Source organism: Pygocentrus nattereri, chromosome 3 (genome assembly GCF_015220715.1).
Source record: "Pygocentrus nattereri isolate fPygNat1 chromosome 3, fPygNat1.pri, whole genome shotgun sequence".
NCBI classification, from domain to species: domain Eukaryota; kingdom Metazoa; phylum Chordata; class Actinopteri; order Characiformes; family Serrasalmidae; genus Pygocentrus; species Pygocentrus nattereri.
The window spans coordinates 1845036-1862535 of NC_051213.1; the positions used below are offsets into that span (position 1 = coordinate 1845036).

Genomic DNA, 17500 nt, shown 5'->3' on the forward strand with positions numbered 1-17500 from the left:
CAACCTTAAAAAGCTTCGCTCCACACGTGAGACACTTTCTGCCACTTTTATTTGTTAACTGTATGAATTTTCCTCTTTCGTGCTCTATTTTCATTGGTTGTTGCAGGAATCTGTTCAGATTGAGTCGTTGATGGGTTTACGCTATATTACACTCAGTCGGGTCAAAAATATTAGACGTTTGATAAACTCTGTCTGAAATGAGATCAGGAGGCAGTAAATCAGAGTCAGCGCCCCTCAAACCCGACTCGACTCTCTCTCCAACTGTCGACTACAACTGACCCAAAAATCTGAAGACCAGAGCCGACCATCGGGGCTAAAATCGGGGTAACCCTGACTTTATGGAGAGGACATTTTTAAATCATCCAAGAGTAGCAAAGAAGCACAAACGGAGGCAGGAGAGCAAAAAGTTACACTACAAAAAGCTAACAGCGTCTTTTTTGGCAGATACAGCATTATAGCCAATATATCATAATAAAAATGATGTAGTTAATTAATCTTTTAATATTCTTCCAACCATCGCCGAATGAGAAATGTTACATATTTTGACTTGATTTAAGATTATTTCATAATTTCTAGACATTTTTTGCATCATAGACGTTTGCGCCACTCAGGAGCCCACTGATTTAACGATGTGGATCCAGGGGGCGCTATTCCTGGCCTCCACCCAGAGCCCTAGCATCACTAAATCCCCTCTGGTGACTGAAAATACTCAGCTAACTCCTGGTTTGTGCTGTAGTGAGTGAACCGTTAGACTTCTCTCTCCCTCTCCATATAGAGTAAAAGATGCACAGCGCCACCTGGTGGACTGAAGTAGAAGAGGTTAAAGTTCAAGCCTTTTTTGCTGATAACAGTTTGGAACAAAGTGACCGTCATTAATCAAAATATCTGGAACGCACTTTATAGTATTCGCTAGTTATCTGATGGGGTTTATTCGCTGAGGTCTCTCTCTCTCTCCGTAGCTCTGGGCGCGGCGTACGGCACGGCGAAGAGCGGCACAGGCATCGCCGCCATGTCTGTAATGCGTCCCGAGCTGATCATGAAGTCCATCATCCCGGTGGTCATGGCTGGTATTATCGCCATCTATGGGCTGGTGGTGGCAGTGCTGATCGCCAACAGCATCTCACCCACAGTCACTCTGTACAAGTGAGTACAGACGCACCCATTCAGCTGCAGCTGTTTGCTCCCACTCAGCTTAGGTTGAAAATGGTTATGTAAACGTTAATTACTACTTTAGATTATGACTTAATCAGGAATTATGACGTTTTGGAATATGAAACTAAAAATTCCTCTCTCTCTGTAGGAGTTTCCTCCAACTCGGAGCCGGACTCAGCGTGGGTCTGAGCGGATTAGCGGCTGGTTTCGCGATCGGGATTGTGGGCGACGCGGGGGTCCGTGGGACCGCCCAGCAGCCGCGACTCTTCGTCGGGATGATCCTCATCCTGATCTTCGCCGAGGTTCTGGGGCTTTACGGCCTCATCGTGGCCCTTATCCTCTCCACCAAATAAACTACAGCTCCCAGCATGCACTGCAGAATCGGGAAGTGTGGGTGGGGGAGGTGGGGGAGGTGGGGGAGGTGGGTGAGGTTGGGGAACAACAACGGAGATAAAATAAGAAAAGAGTGAAGAGAATCGGGATAGAAATCATCACTGTCATAAGAAAACCTCGTATCTCCAAACCGGTAACTTTAAAGGGAAAAAAAAAACAACGGTTTACTTTTTAAACTTCGTAAAGGTTTCCTAATCATTGTGTTAACACATCGTTAGAGGACGGCTGCTGCCTACGAACGATGTCAGATGTTTTCTTAGTAGAACAAACCAACTGTCTCAGTGCTGAATCTGTCATCGGGAAGTAGTGAGTTCGCTTCCCTGTGATGCCACAGCCATCCGTAATGCTGCGCTCCCGTGTTTGCGGTAGGCGGCGACAGCAAACAAGATATTCGGTTGCTTTCAATGAAGCCGCAACGGAAAATTATACCATCGCCAGCACCTTCACTCAGGAATTACATTTTCCCAACTGCTGCCGTCGACCGCAGCGGTGGAATAAAACGGATGTTGATTTGTTTGGGAGCCATGGACGCCGAACGTCTTATTGAATTCCAGACAAACTCAGTATTATACAACAAAAATAAGGGAACAGAGCGCCACCTGCCTTCTCCACCTTAAATAAACCACTCTGGTACACGGGTACAGCTCTCCTCTGATAATCAGCCATGGTCATCGATAACTTGGTCACCATGGCAACGTCTATATGAGTACTATGAGGTGCAAAATGACGTGATTTTAACGCAAATGTGAACACAGCATAAACAGGAGTCCGAGATCATAGCTGTCCAGCTGTCCATAGCTCTCTGGCTCGGTAGGGTGGTCCCCCAACCACCCCCCCCCCATCACTCAGCAGTTTGGGATGATGTGGTAGAACTTCACATGTCTCAGAGGAAGAGGAACATGCTGGACCTCATCCTGCCAGCTTGGTAGCATCATATAAAGTAGAAACGGGTGGAACTGGACACGAATTAATTGTGGAGGAGAAAAATTGGGTTAAACATGGATGGAAAATCATCCCCGTCATACGAAAATATCACATCTAGTAAAGAAAAAAAGGATTTATTACATAAGAAATGTTCTATTTTTATGAAACGTCACCATAAATTGCGAAAATAAAAAGTTTCTTTTGGTTTGTTTGTTATGAAACGTTAACAAAGGCAGTTAAATTCCTGGCGCTGCCCCAGCCATCCGTAAGTTGGAGTCCAGTAGGTCATAGCTTTCTCTCCCCTCAGCACAGTGCTAGTCAGTGTGGCTGACTGTAAGTTGGCGTGACAGAATTAACCTCCCATAAAAATAAAACTATACATTTCTATTTTTTCTATGTTATTAAGTGAAAACACATCGTTGAAAAAGGGGCAGCTGTTTTCACACATTGGGGGGGGGAAAACGGATAAAAAAAACTGAATAAACGTGTTTACGAAGTTTTCTAGCGACAGTGATGATGAATATAAGAGAACGAGCTTGTGTGTCAGTTTCATCTCCGACTTCCTGAAAGAAAAAAAACTAAGCGCAGTGTATTGAGCCTGTCTGCCCTCGTCTTTCTCTCTGCTCCATCACTCCATCGGTTTGCCCATCGCTTCTCTCTCTCGCTCTCTTTTCTCTCTCTCTCTCTCTGCCTCTCTTCTCTCTCTGCCTCTCTCTCTCGCTCTCTCTCTCTCCTTCATCTCTCTCCCTCTCTTTTCTCTCTGTCTGTCTCTCTCTCTCTCCCTCTCTCTCTCTCTCTGTGCCTGGCTGATGTCTCTCGCCCCGTCATGCTGATTTTGGGAATTGTTTTGTAATGAACTTTCACACTGAGGTGTTTATAAATGGAAGTATCTGTATCTCCGAGATCGTGAATGGAATAACTTTTGTTAATTGTTTTTTTTGTTTGTTTATTGTTTTGTTGTTGTTTATTGTTTTTGTTTTCCATTGATTTTATTTATAATATAATTTGAAATTGTTGATGAAATGCATACGTGGAGCTTTTTCGAATCCCCTCTGATAAATAATATATAAGTATATAAATCTACAGATAAAGTACTGAGGTCTGTTGAGGTTAATGTGTCCAGTCTGCTGGGGGGTGTTAACGGCATGGCGCCCCCTGCTGGTACCTGTGTGTAAACCGCTCGTTGGAAACGGCCTGGCTTGGTGTGTGTGTGTGTGTGTATCTGTGTGTTCATGTACGTGATGTTTGATTGCATTAAAGCCGTGTGCGCCTCTCCCGGCTCACGTGCCTCAAATTTCCACATTCGCCTCCATTTTATTGTCTTTGTGTCTGTTTGCGTTCAGGTATGGATGTTATAGATGTTATGGATGGTATAGATGGTATGGATGTTATGGATGGTATAGATGGTATAGATGTTATAGATGGTATGGATGTTATGGATGGTATAGATGGTATAGATGTTATAGATGGTATGGATGTTATGGATGGTATAGATGTTGTGGATGGTATAGATGGTATGGATGGTATAGATGGTACGGATGTTATAGATGGTATGGATGTTGTGGATGGTATAGATGGTATGGATGTTATGGATGGTATAGATGGTACGGATGTTATAGATGGTATGGATGTTATAGATGGTATGGATGTTATGGATGGTACGGATGTTATAGATGGTATGGATGTTATAGATGGTATGGATGGTATAGATGGTACGGATGTTATAGATGGTATGGATGTTATAGATGGTATGGATGTTATAGATGGTACGGATGTTATGGATGGTACGGATGTTATAGATGGTATGGATGTTATGGATGGTATAGATGGTATGGATGTTATGGATGGTATGGATGTTATGGATGGTATAGATGGTACGGATGTTATAGATGTTATGGATGGTATAGATGGTATGGATGTTATGGATGGTACGGATGTTATAGATGGTATGGATGTTATGGATGGTATGGATGGTATGGATGGTACGGATGTTATAGATGGTATGGATGGTATAGATGGTATGGATGGTACGGATGTTATAGATGGTACGGATGTTATGGATGGTATAGATGGTATGGATGTTATGGATGGTACGGATGTTATAGATGGTATGGATGTTATGGATGGTATGGATGGTACGGATGTTATAGATGGTACGGATGTTATGGATGGTATAGATGTTGTGGATGGTATAGATGGTATGGATGTTATGGATGGTATAGATGGTACGGATGTTATAGATGGTATGGATGTTATAGATGGTATGGATGTTATGGATGGTATAGATGGTACGGATGTTATAGATGGTATGGATGTTATGGATGGTATAGATGGTATGGATGTTATGGATGGTACGGATGTTATAGATGGTATGGATGTTATGGATGGTATAGATGGTATGGATGTTATGGATGGTATGGATGGTACGGATGTTATAGATGGTATGGATGTTATGGATGGTATAGATGGTATGGATGTTATGGATGGTACGGATGTTATAGATGGTATGGATGTTATGGATGGTATAGATGGTATGGATGTTATGGATGGTACGGATGTTATAGATGTTATGGATGGTATGGATGTTATGGATGTTATAGATGGTATGGATGGATAGATGGTACGGATGTTATAGATGTTATGGATGTTATGGATGGTATGGATGTTATGGATGGTACGGATGTTATAGATGGTATGGATGTTATGGATGGTATAGATGGTATGGATGTTATGGATGGTACGGATGTTATAGATGTTATGGATGGTATGGATGTTATGGATGTTATAGATGGTATGGATGGATAGATGGTACGGATGTTATAGATGTTATGGATGGTATGGATGTTATGGATGGTACGGATGTTATAGATGGTATGGATGTTATGGATGGTATAGATGGTATGGATGTTATGGATGGTATAGATGGTATGGATGTTATGGATGTTATGGATGGTACGGATGTTATAGATGTTATGGATGGTATGGATGTTATGGATGGTATGGATACGGGGACAGGACTCCTGGGGACTTTTATTATATATTTTATAATATTTATTTTTCTTTGTCATTTAAATGACATATTTCATAGTCATGTAGAGATGATTGTAAAACTGGAGGAAAACATGGTTTTTACCTCAAAACATGACCTCAGCCTTCACACTCGACTGGGGACGAGCTCTTCTGTGGTGCTTGGAGTTCTAGATAACTGATTTAAAAACCAATATTGCTAAATTGACGAACCGAGAAGGTGAAATTTTTAAAATAATATTTTATTTTAAAATATGAATAAATTGTAACCCAAGTGTTTTTTTTGTTTTTAATGTAATATATCTGTAAACGCTAGGGACACAAATACGGGCGTTTCTGTAGGACGACCCAGATAACAAGTGACATACGTTTATTAGTCACTCCATGACTGCGGTGCCATTCAGCCAGTCTGATTAGTGTTTGCAGGTCACAACACTATTATCACCAGATAATATTATAATTATATTCCTCTTATTATTTTTCTGACAAATCTTTGATCACAAGCTTTTATTTTTTTTTAGATATCGACAATGTTTCGATCTGAGCGGGAACGACTGATGTGCTTGCGTATAGCGTGTTGATTAACGGACATTAACGGTTTTCATACAGTGATCGTTAAATCACGCTTTCCCACACTAATGAATGTGGGGGGGGGGGATCTTGGGCATCCAGCTTATATCACATATGACCTGGCAACCCCCCACTCAACCACAGAGGAAAACATTGCAGCCACCTGGAACACTAGCAACCACCTGGGACAACGGAGCAACCACTACACTGCAAAAAAACAGCATCTCGTCAAGTGGAATGACCTTAAATCTGGTCGATTTATCTAATATTTCCCATTTTACGATTGTTGTGCACTTAAGACTGTTCCGCTTATTTCTAGACATTGTTACTTGTTTCAAGTCCTTTTATTACGTAAAATGATCTCATGTTAGTGGCAGGTACTGTTGTGTTTTACTCAAATATCACTAAAAACAAGTCAAAATGTATTAGATAATCATAAATTAAGCTTTCAACCACCTCAACACGAGACATATTAGATTTATTGATTATATTTAAGGTAACGTTACTTGAAAAGCCACCACGTTTCGCAGTGTGTATACAGCTCCAGTCCTGAAGCTGGAGAAGAGAAACACCCATGACTGTTTGGGGTAAAAGGGGAAAGGTGGGTAAATTAAAATACAGCCCACAGAAACACAAGCGCACAACAAAAGATCACAGGAACCAGCTGTGAAGAAAACGGCCTGTTTAATATGTGAACTGAACACGGAGGGATCAGAGCTGAAAGGGGACGTCCACCGTCCAGAGTGCGCGTAAACAGAGCCTCTGAGTGTGGTTTGGTGTGAAATGGTCAGTTCTACATGGACAGAATTGGTCACAGTGGTGATGATGGGAACCAGGGGTCAGCATGACTACAACACAAGTATAGCCGTTTCACGCAGACGTCTGGTTCCCATCACCGCCACTGTAAAGACGTCTGAACCACGTCACACTGAACCACAGTGAATTGCTTTCTTTCAATTTCAGCTCAGTAGAAAATTCCCCTCTAGAAAAAAAAAGCATGACTGAAAGAAGCTGCTCTGATGTTTTGGGTTTCGCTTCTCTTTCCGAACGCAGTCGGTCGACACCCTTCACCCCTCCGCTGCTCCCGCTCGGCCTGCTGGGTAGCTGCCGTAGCAGAACCAGCAGCGCTGAATCTCCAGGATCTCCGATGATAAGAGCGACTCGTCTGGACCGTTAAAACCCACCTTCACACGGTTTCCCACCTCACCCCACATGCGGTCAATCGGCCAAGTAACGGAACCTGATTATCAATTAGCACAGTGCCTTAATCCTTACACACCTCTGACTCTGTGCAGCTGTTTAATCTCAGACAGACTCGCTTATGTTGAGCTCACGAGTCAGTTCATGTCGAGTCGAGTCGAGTCTTTAGTAGAGGATGCTGGTTTAGCTTCGCTGTTAGCTGCAGGCAGTGCGCAGCAGTCGGGGAGCTTTTCACTACAGAAAACCCTTCAGTTTGACCGACAGACGCAGTCGGTCCGCCGGGTTGAAAAGGTCCCCCCTCGGGAGGAGTTTTAAATCTCCTCAAACAGATTTTAAAGCACAGAGACTTTTATTCTGCAAACAACGGAGAGAAAGAATAAGGACTAGGCCTGATATAAACCGATGTTATAGTAAGAGGTGTTGCTGACGCCGAGACGGATTAACACTATTTACTAATTTAGTATAACTAAAGACGGAGGGAGGGGAAAATCAGTAAATTGGACTGTGAGTGGAAAACGAGGGATGATCAGTGGACTTCTGTCTAATATTCTGCTTTAACAGCAGTTGTTTGTAATATGGCTCTTAGTTTCTTTTCTAAAATCAGGGTCTCTGTGCATTTAAAGTCTGTTTGGGGAGATTAAAGGCTCTAGAGCTCGTATGGAGAACAGCGATCTGGGGTGCCGACCTTATCCAGCCAGCGGACCAACACACGCTCGCTGTCTCAGGCTGAAATTTCACAGGTCACAAGTCTGGAGTCACGAATCCCGGGTTTCTGACCTGCGCTCATCTATAAACAGGGCTAAACCAGCAGCGGACGCCCGCAGCCTGAACGGCGCTCGGCTTTTTGTGTAAGACTAAAGACGCGAACTTCAGGAGTGACCGTGACTTGGCCGATCGAATATATTCAGGCTGAGAAGGAAACTGTGAACAACAGGCTTTAACGAGCTTTAACGAGCTTTAACGAGCCTCTGTGGAGCTGATGTGGAGTCAGTCCTGCAGGCGGTTCAGCACTGACTCTGCTATAGCTCTGAGCGAGCTGTAGGTGGCGCTGTCCGGAAACGCCTTTAGGAAGTCTTGGCCTTCCTCTATGCTGGCACTGAGGAGGGGGTCCAGGGGCACGGAGCCTGCAAACACACACACACACACACACACACACACACACACACACACACACACACACACACACACACAGAGCCAGTCAGCGAGCAGTAAGCAGACGGACGTCTGTCACTCTGGAGTTACTGTGTATGAGTTTATAGAGACACTCAGGTAATAAACGTCAGAGGAACGTCAGATAAAGACGTTTATAGCAGGTCATGAGTGCAGGTCATGTGCTTTAGGCTGCAGGTCATGTGAGTAAAATCCAGCTCCAGCTCAGTCTGGAGAAACAGCGAATCAGGAGATTTCACACCTGCAGCACAGACTGACCACTGACAGCATCACCACAGCAGATCAGACGGAGCTGTGGGCGGAGCCTGGACCCTCTAATTTAAATAGAGCACAAAATAAATATTAGATCTTCTTTACAGTCATAACAGCAGCTGTGGGCGGAGCCTGGACTCTAATTTAAATACAGTGCAAAATAGATGTTAAATCTTCTTTACAGTCATATCAACATGAGAGAAAGAAGAGGAACGAGAGAAGGAGAGAAAAGAGAGAGTAGAGGGGGGACAGGATAGGAAGAGGGAGAGAGGGAAAAGATTATGAAAGAAAATAAAGAGGGAAAGAAAGAGAAAAATAGCACAAGGGAGGAAGCGTGAGAGAAGAGAAGAAGAAAGAGAGAAGAGGGTGACAAAAAAAATCAAGGGAAGACTGAGAGGTGGAAAAAAAAGAAAGAAATGGAGAGAGAAGAAAAAGGAAGAGCGGGAAGAGGGTGAGACAAAAGAAAAAGATGAGGACCACAGAGAGGAATTAAGGGGTGAGAGAGAGGAAAAGGAAAAAAAGAGAAAACAAAGAAAAAGAAAAGAGACAAAAAGAAAGAAAAGCGATGAGAAAAAAGAAAGAACAAGGGGGCAGAGGGGAAAAAGACATTAGAAAGAGGGAAAAGAGAGAGAAAGACAAGAGGAGAGCTATAGAGAGAGACGCTGCTGCCCCCTGCTGGTCATTACAGTGTACTGTCTACTGGGCTTTTCCAGTTTTCCTCTTTCCTTTAGTGATTTATCTTTTTGTTCATGTAAACGTTCTGCAGAAACCCAAAGCTCAGCGTTCCCTCCAGAGAACTTCTCTTACACAGAACCCACTTTTCTCAGCTGCCTGACACGCCTGGTTGGAATCTCAGCCCAGTTCCTATGTTACAGGACGACATCATCTCGTAACACAGTGCTCACTGCCCGCCTACCGGCAAGCTCCGCCTCTCATACAGTGCACAGCGGCTACTGGAGGAAGAGTGTGGTCAGTGCTGTAGCGTGTGGAGGAGATGTTGACCGGACTTTCAGGATCCACTCTGGATCAGTGGAACCGACGCTGCTGGAGAACCAGCCTCAGCAGAGTTTACAGCTGCTCAGGAGAGAAGGGTCTGTCTGCAGACCGCAGGACAGGGGCAGAACCTGAAGGGCGGAACCGCTCTGGAGGCTGACCGATCAGAGCACGCTGGGCTTATCGGGAGGCGGGGCTTAAAGACACAGGAGCTCTAACAGAGCGTTTCGGATAGAGGGTGAATAGAGATGAACAGTCTGAGGAGAATAACATGTTTTTGGAATACTGAAGGATGTAAAGTCGGAGGTGTGGACTCAACTATGGCTCAAACACCAGTGGCTTGGACTCGGAAAGTCGGAAAGACTCAAGACTCAAACCTTAAATAGTCCAGCAGTTCTGACACCAGAAGCGCCAGAATGTCACTGCTGCTCCATTTAAGGTGGAACGGGAAAATTAGAACGAGAATCTGGAGATTCTCTGACTTCAGCTTCATAGCACTGAAGAATTAGGGGGGGTGATAATGAATAATTGCCCCCCTCTTTGAAGGCGTCTGATCCCTAAATGTAACTAAAGCCCAGCAGTGAGGAGCTGAACTTTCCCCTCCTCTGCTGTCCCTGCAGACGGGCAGGGTCGCCTACAGAGCGGCGCTAGTAGCTGTTAATGAAGAGATGCTCTTTTATTAGAGGGGCTCATTTCAGAGGAAGATCTCAACCACTGCCCTGTAGCTCAGTAACAAGGGGCAACATCCAAAACAAGGGGTCGGGGTCAAAAGAAGAAACAGAGGGCTGAGGGCTCGGTAGGGGCGAGGGGTGAAGTGGGACTGGGCCCAACTTGCGACGTAGTGAATTGTTCCCACCTCTGTGTAAATCTCAAGTCAAGTCAAAGTTTATTTATGTAGCGCAAGGCAGCTTCACAGAAAAATCCGGGTCTGAGCCCCCAGGACCGTCGCCAGTGGCGACAGTGGCGAGGAAAAACTCTCAAAGAGCAAGAAGAAGAAACACTGAGAGGAACCAAGACTCAGAAAGAGAACCCGTCCTCCTCTGGACCACACCGGATGGAAACGGCGTTAGCATGAAATTAGCATATATCTGTTCTAGTGGACTCAAACGTAAAACACTGACCACTGAAAACGAGCACAGTAGGTCCTCTAAGGGTTAAGATAATAAACAGATGGGCAGAGAAACTCACCCAGAAACACTGATCCTGTTAGCTTAGCCAGCTCCTCTCCTCCTCCTCGAGAGAAAACACTGCTGCACTCCTACACACACACACACACACACACACACACACACACACATTTTTGCCACCTGTCTGCTGATGCCATATCTATAGGTAATTATAGATGCCTGGTGTTGTTACCACAGGCAGTGCCTCAAAGCCCAGACTCAAAGATAACTTGTCGATTTGGTACAGATCAATACCTGTCGACATTAATCACACGGCTGCCGCATGCTTTTCACAGTTTTACCAATTTAATCTACAGCATAAAATGACCAAAAACACGATGAACGGCATTAGTACAACAATTCCAACGACATCTAGAACCATACACTTTGTCGGTTCCCATTGGAGTCTTTCTGAGCGTGCAGTTAAAATGCACAATACAAGCATCCGGGTGTGTTCGTTTTATGACGCTTTAAGACGGGAACATGTCAGAAACAGTTCAGTACAGACACAAAACCTGAATATCAGCAATAAACAACAAAGCAAAGAACCACTTTTCCTCCAAAATCTAGTGACATCCACGTACTGAAGAACTTACAGAGCAGTGTGGGCAGACGAAGCCGCTCATGTTCTCTACGATCCCCAGAATCTTCACTCCGGTCTTCTTACAGAACGTAATCTCGCGCCGCACATCTCCTGTAGACACCGCCTACACACACACACACACACACACACACACACACACACACAGCAGATTAACAGTCACTAGTGCTAATGTTATCAGTTGGCACACCAGCAGTTACAGAACAGCGTTATCTGCCCCAAACAAACCACAACTGACCCCCCATCTCCATATAAAAGTATGTTGGGAATGACCCCGTCTCTATAATGTTCATATGATCCACACAGTCGCTCTGACAGACTGTAATACACTACAGGAAGCGTAGGGGGCGATACGGCTTCTACTGTTTCATTTAAAAAGCTCTATAATGTTCATATGATCCACACAGTCGCTCTGACAGACTGTAATACACTACAGGAAGCGTAGGGGGCGATACGGCTTCTACTGTTTCATTTAAAAAGCTCTATAATGTTCATATGATCCACACAGTCGCTCTGACAGACTGTAATACACTACAGGAAGCGTAGGGGGCGATACGGCTTCTACTGTTTCATTTAAAAAGCTCTATAATGTTCATATGATCCACACAGTCGCTCTGACAGACTGTAATACACTACAGGAAGCGTAGGGGGCGATACGGCTTCTACTGTTTCATTTAAAAAGCTCTATAATGTTCATATGATCCACACAGTCGCTCTGACAGACTGTAATACACTACAGGAAGCGTAGGGGGCGATACGGCTTCTACTGTTTCATTTAAAAAGCTCTATAATGTTCATATGATCCACACAGTCGCTCTGACAGACTGTAATACACTACAGGAAGCGTAGGGGGCGATACGGCTTCTACTGTTTCATTTAAAAAGCTCTATAATGTTCATATGATCCACACAGTCGCTCTGACAGACTGTAATACACTACAGGAAGCGTAGGGGGCGATACGGCTTCTACTGTTTCATTTAAAAAGCTCTATAATGTTCATATGATCCACACAGTCGCTCTGACAGACTGTAATACGCTACAGGAAGCGTAGGGGGCGATACGGCTTCTACTGTTTCATTTAAAAAGCTCTATAATGTTCATATGATCCACACAGTCGCTCTGACAGACTGTAATACACTACAGGAAGCGTAGGGGGCGATACGGCTTCTACTGTTTCATTTAAAAAGCTCTATAATGTTCATATGATCCACACAGTCGCTCTGACAGACTGTAATACACTACAGGAAGCGTAGGGGGCGATACGGCTTCTACTGTTTCATTTAAAAAGCTCTATAATGTTCAAATGATCCACACAGTCGCTCTGACAGACTGTAATACACTACAGGAAGCGTAGGGGGCGATACGGCTTCTACTGCTTCATTTAAAAAGCTCTATAATGTTCATATGATCCACACGGTCGCTCTGACAGACTGTAATACGCTACAGGAAGCGTAGGGGGCGATACGGCTTCTACTGTTTCATTTAAAAAGCTCTATAATGTTCATATGATCCACACAGTCGCTCTGACAGACTGTAATACACTACAGGAAGCGTAGGGGGCGATACGGCTTCTACTGTTTCATTTAAAAAGCTCTATAATGTTCATATGATCCACACAGTCGCTGTGACAGACTGTAATACACTACAGGAAGCGTAGGGGGCGATACGGCTTCTACTGTTTCATTTAAAAAGCTCTATAATGTTCATATGATCCACACAGTCGCTCTGACAGACTGTAATACACTACAGGAAGCGTAGGGGGCGATACGGCTTCTACTGTTTCATTTAAAAAGCTCTATAATGTTCATATGATCCACACAGTCGCTCTGACAGACTGTAATACACTACAGGAAGCGTAGGGGGCGATACGGCTTCTACTGTTTCATTTAAAAAGCTCTATAATGTTCATATGATCCACACAGTCGCTCTGACAGACTGTAATACACTACAGGAAGCGTAGGGGGCGATACGGCTTCTACTGTTTCATTTAAAAAGCTCTATAATGTTCATATGATCCACACAGTCGCTCTGACAGACTGTAATACACTACAGGAAGCGTAGGGGGCGATACGGCTTCTACTGTTTCATTTAAAAAGCTCTATAATGTTCATATGATCCACACAGTCGCTCTGACAGACTGTAATACACTACAGGAAGCGTAGAGGGCGATACGGCTTCTACTGTTTCATTTAAAAAGCTCTATAATGTTCATATGATCCACACAGTCACTCTGACAGACTGTAATACACTACAGGAAGCGTAGGGGGCGATACGGCTTCTACTGTTTCATTTAAAAAGCTCTATAATGTTCATATGATCCACGCGGTCGCTCTGACAGACTGTAATACACTACAGGAAGCGTAGGGGGCGATACGGCTTCTACTGTTTCATTTAAAAAGCTCTATAATGTTCATATGATCCACACAGTCGCTCTGACAGACTGTAATACACTACAGGAAGCGTAGGGGGCGATACGGCTTCTACTGTTTCATTTAAAAAGCTCTATAATGTTCATATGATCCACACAGTCGCTCTGACAGACTGTAATACACTACAGGAAGCGTAGGGGGCGATACGGCTTCTACTGTTTCATTTAAAAAGCTCTATAATGTTCATATGATCCACACAGTCACTCTGACAGACTGTAATACACTACAGGAAGCGTAGGGGGCGATACGGCTTCTACTGTTTCATTTAAAAAGCTCTATAATGTTCATATGATCCACACAGTCACTCTGACAGACTGTAATACACTACAGGAAGCGTAGGGGGCGATACGGCTTCTACTGTTTCATTTAAAAAGCTCTATAATGTTCATATGATCCACACAGTCGCTCTGACAGACTGTAATACACTACAGGAAGCGTAGGGGGCGATACGGCTTCTACTGTTTCATTTAAAAAGCTCTATAATGTTCATATGATCCACACAGTCGCTCTGACAGACTGTAATACACTACAGGAAGCGTAGGGGGCGATACGGCTTCTACTGTTTCATTTAAAAAGCTCTATAATGTTCATATGATCCACACAGTCGCTCTGACAGACTGTAATACACTACAGGAAGCGTAGGGGGCGATACGGCTTCTACTGTTTCATTTAAAAAGCTCTATAATGTTCATATGATCCACACAGTCGCTCTGACAGACTGTAATACACTACAGGAAGCGTAGGGGGCGATACGGCTTCTACTGTTTCATTTAAAAAGCTCTATAATGTTCATATGATCCACACAGTCGCTCTGACAGACTGTAATACACTACAGGAAGCGTAGGGGGCGATACGGCTTCTACTGTTTCATTTAAAAAGCTCTATAATGTTCATATGATCCACACGGTCGCTCTGACAGACTGTAATACACTACAGGAAGCGTAGGGGGCGATACGGCTTCTACTGTTTCATTTAAAAAGCTCTATAATGTTCATATGATCCACATAGTCGCTCTGACAGACTGTAATACACTACAGGAAGCGTAGGGGGCGATACGGCTTCTACTGTTTCATTTAAAAAGCTCTATAATGTTCATATGATCCACACAGTCGCTCTGACAGACTGTAATACACTACAGGAAGCGTAGGGGGCGATACGGCTTCTACTGTTTCATTTAAAAAGCTCTATAATGTTCATATGATCCATACAGTCGCTCTGACAGACTGTAATACACTACAGGAAGCGTAGGGGGCGATACGGCTTCTACTGTTTCATTTAAAAAGCTCTATAATGTTCATATGATCCACACAGTCGCTCTGACAGACTGTAATACACTACAGGAAGCGTAGGGGGCGATACGGCTTCTACTGTTTCATTTAAAAAGCTCTATAATGTTCATATGATCCACACAGTCGCTCTGACAGACTGTAATACACTACAGGAAGCGTAGGGGGCGATACGGCTTCTACTGTTTCATTTAAAAAGCTCTATAATGTTCATATGATCCACACAGTCGCTCTGACAGACTGTAATACACTACAGGAAGCGTAGGGGGCGATACGGCTTCTACTGTTTCATTTAAAAAGCTCTATAATGTTCATATGATCCACACAGTCGCTCTGACAGACTGTAATACACTACAGGAAGCGTAGGGGGCGATACGGCTTCTACTGTTTCATTTAAAAAGCTCTATAATGTTCATATGATCCACACAGTCGCTCTGACAGACTGTAATACACTACAGGAAGCGTAGGGGGCGATACGGCTTCTACTGTTTCATTAAAAAGCTCTATAATGTTCATATGATCCACACAGTCGCTCTGACAGACTGTAATACACTACAGGAAGCGTAGGGGGCGATACGGCTTCTACTGTTTCATTTAAAAAGCTCTATAATGTTCATATGATCCACACAGTCGCTCTGACAGACTGTAATACACTACAGGAAGCGTAGGGGGCGATACGGCTTCTACTGTTTCATTTAAAAAGTCTCTGTAATGTTCATATGCCGGTGTATGTATGTACCTGTGGCGTGGTCACCAGCACCGCTCCGTCCACTCTGTGTTTACGGAGGCTCTCCAGCACGGCGAGGTGTTCATCAGACGTTCCAGGGGGAGTGTCCACCAATAACACGTCTAACTCCCCCCACGCCACGTCACGCACAAACTGACCAATCAGAGCTGAGAAAGGAAGACAAGGAAGACAACTGTGTGGCTTTATGTAGAAAAACACGTCATAATTCATGTTTACGTGATCATTCTCCATTTTTTGGTTCCTTAGAAAAACTTGTTCAGCGCCTCTAAAACTGATATATGTAAATGAGCTCTGTTCTGATTGGCTACTCTATATTGAGCCTCAGTCTATATACTCTAAATACTGTGTCAGTACTGTCTGTATACTCTAAATATTCTCCATGTACCATTTATATACTCTACATATTCTCTATATACTGTCTATATACACTCTCTATATACTTTAAATGCTCACGATACCCTCCACATACCTTAAATACTCTCTATATAAATACTCTCTGTATTCTCTATATATTCAAAGTATTCCTTATATACTCCATACACTCTAACATCTCTCTATATACTTTCTATGTACTCTGTATCCTCTCTATACACACTTCATATACTCTAAATATTTTCTATATACAACCCCATTTCCAGAAAAGTTGTGACGCTGCAAAATGTAAATAAAAACAAAACGCAATGATGTGCAAATCATTTAAACCCTAATTACATTGAAAATAGAAGACAGCATATCAGATGATAAAACAGAAATTTTATTGGTTTTTGAAAAATTTTTGCCCGTTTTGAGTTTCTAAAAAAGTTGGGACGGGGGAACAAAAGGCTGGTAAAGTTGAGTAATGCTAAAAAACACCTGGTGGTTGATCATCAACAGGTGAGTAACATGACTGGGTATAAAGAGCATCTCAGAGAGGTGGAGTCTTTCAGAAGTAAAGAGGAGGAGGGGTCTCCACTCTGTGAAAGACTGGACCATCAAATAGAGCAACAACTCAAGAAGAACGTCTCTCAACATAAAACAGCAAAGAGCTTCTGCTTTCCATCGTCTACGGTGCAGAACATCATTAAAGACTCAGAGAATCTGGAGAAATCTCTGTCTGTGAGGGACGAGGCTGAACACCAGTATCTGCTGGCCGTGATCTTTGGGCCCTCAGGCAGCACTGCATTAAAAACAGACATGATCCTGTAGTGGAAATCACTGCATGGGCTCAGAAACACTTCTGAAAACCACTGACTGTGAACACAGTTCATCACTGCATCCACAAACGCTGTTAAACTCTAAAACACAAAGAAGAACCCAAATATAAACAGGATCCAGAAACGCTGCCACCTTCTCTGGGCCCGAGCTCATTTAAAATGGACTGAGGGGAAGTGGAAAAGTGTCCGGCGGTCCGACGAACCAACATTTGAAATTCTTTAGGAAATCATGGACACTGTCTCAGTTTCAATCTTTGATGTGTTGTCTTTGTAGTATTTCCTTTAAATATACGGTTTACATGATTTGCACATTATTGTATCCTATTTTTATTTACATTCTGCACAGCGTCTCAACCTTTTTGGAAATGGGATGTATTTCCACATACTCTGTATACT

At 43.5% G+C, this 17500-nt stretch overlaps 2 protein-coding genes across 2 annotated transcripts in view; one reads left to right on the plus strand and one right to left on the minus strand.

Moving 5' to 3' along the window:
* atp6v0cb (ATPase H+ transporting V0 subunit cb) overlaps positions 1–3769 on the plus strand; it is a 14548-nt gene extending 10779 nt beyond the window's left edge. The window contains exons 2-3 of the mRNA XM_017686793.2: positions 960–1143; positions 1301–3769. Of these exons, the coding sequence (XP_017542282.1) occupies positions 960–1143; positions 1301–1505 (389 nt within the window). The 3' untranslated portion in view covers positions 1506–3769. The remainder of the gene's footprint in view (positions 1–959; positions 1144–1300) is intronic.
* A 2964-nt stretch (positions 3770–6733) lies between these two features.
* Positions 6734–17500, minus strand: part of nubp2 (nucleotide binding protein 2 (MinD homolog, E. coli)) — a 17006-nt gene continuing 6239 nt past the window's right edge. The window contains exons 4-7 of the mRNA XM_037537004.1: positions 15903–16057; positions 11444–11554; positions 10870–10939; positions 6734–8390 (exon numbers count right to left, since the gene is read on the minus strand). Of these exons, the coding sequence (XP_037392901.1) occupies positions 8254–8390; positions 10870–10939; positions 11444–11554; positions 15903–16057 (473 nt within the window). The 3' untranslated portion in view covers positions 6734–8253. The remainder of the gene's footprint in view (positions 8391–10869; positions 10940–11443; positions 11555–15902; positions 16058–17500) is intronic.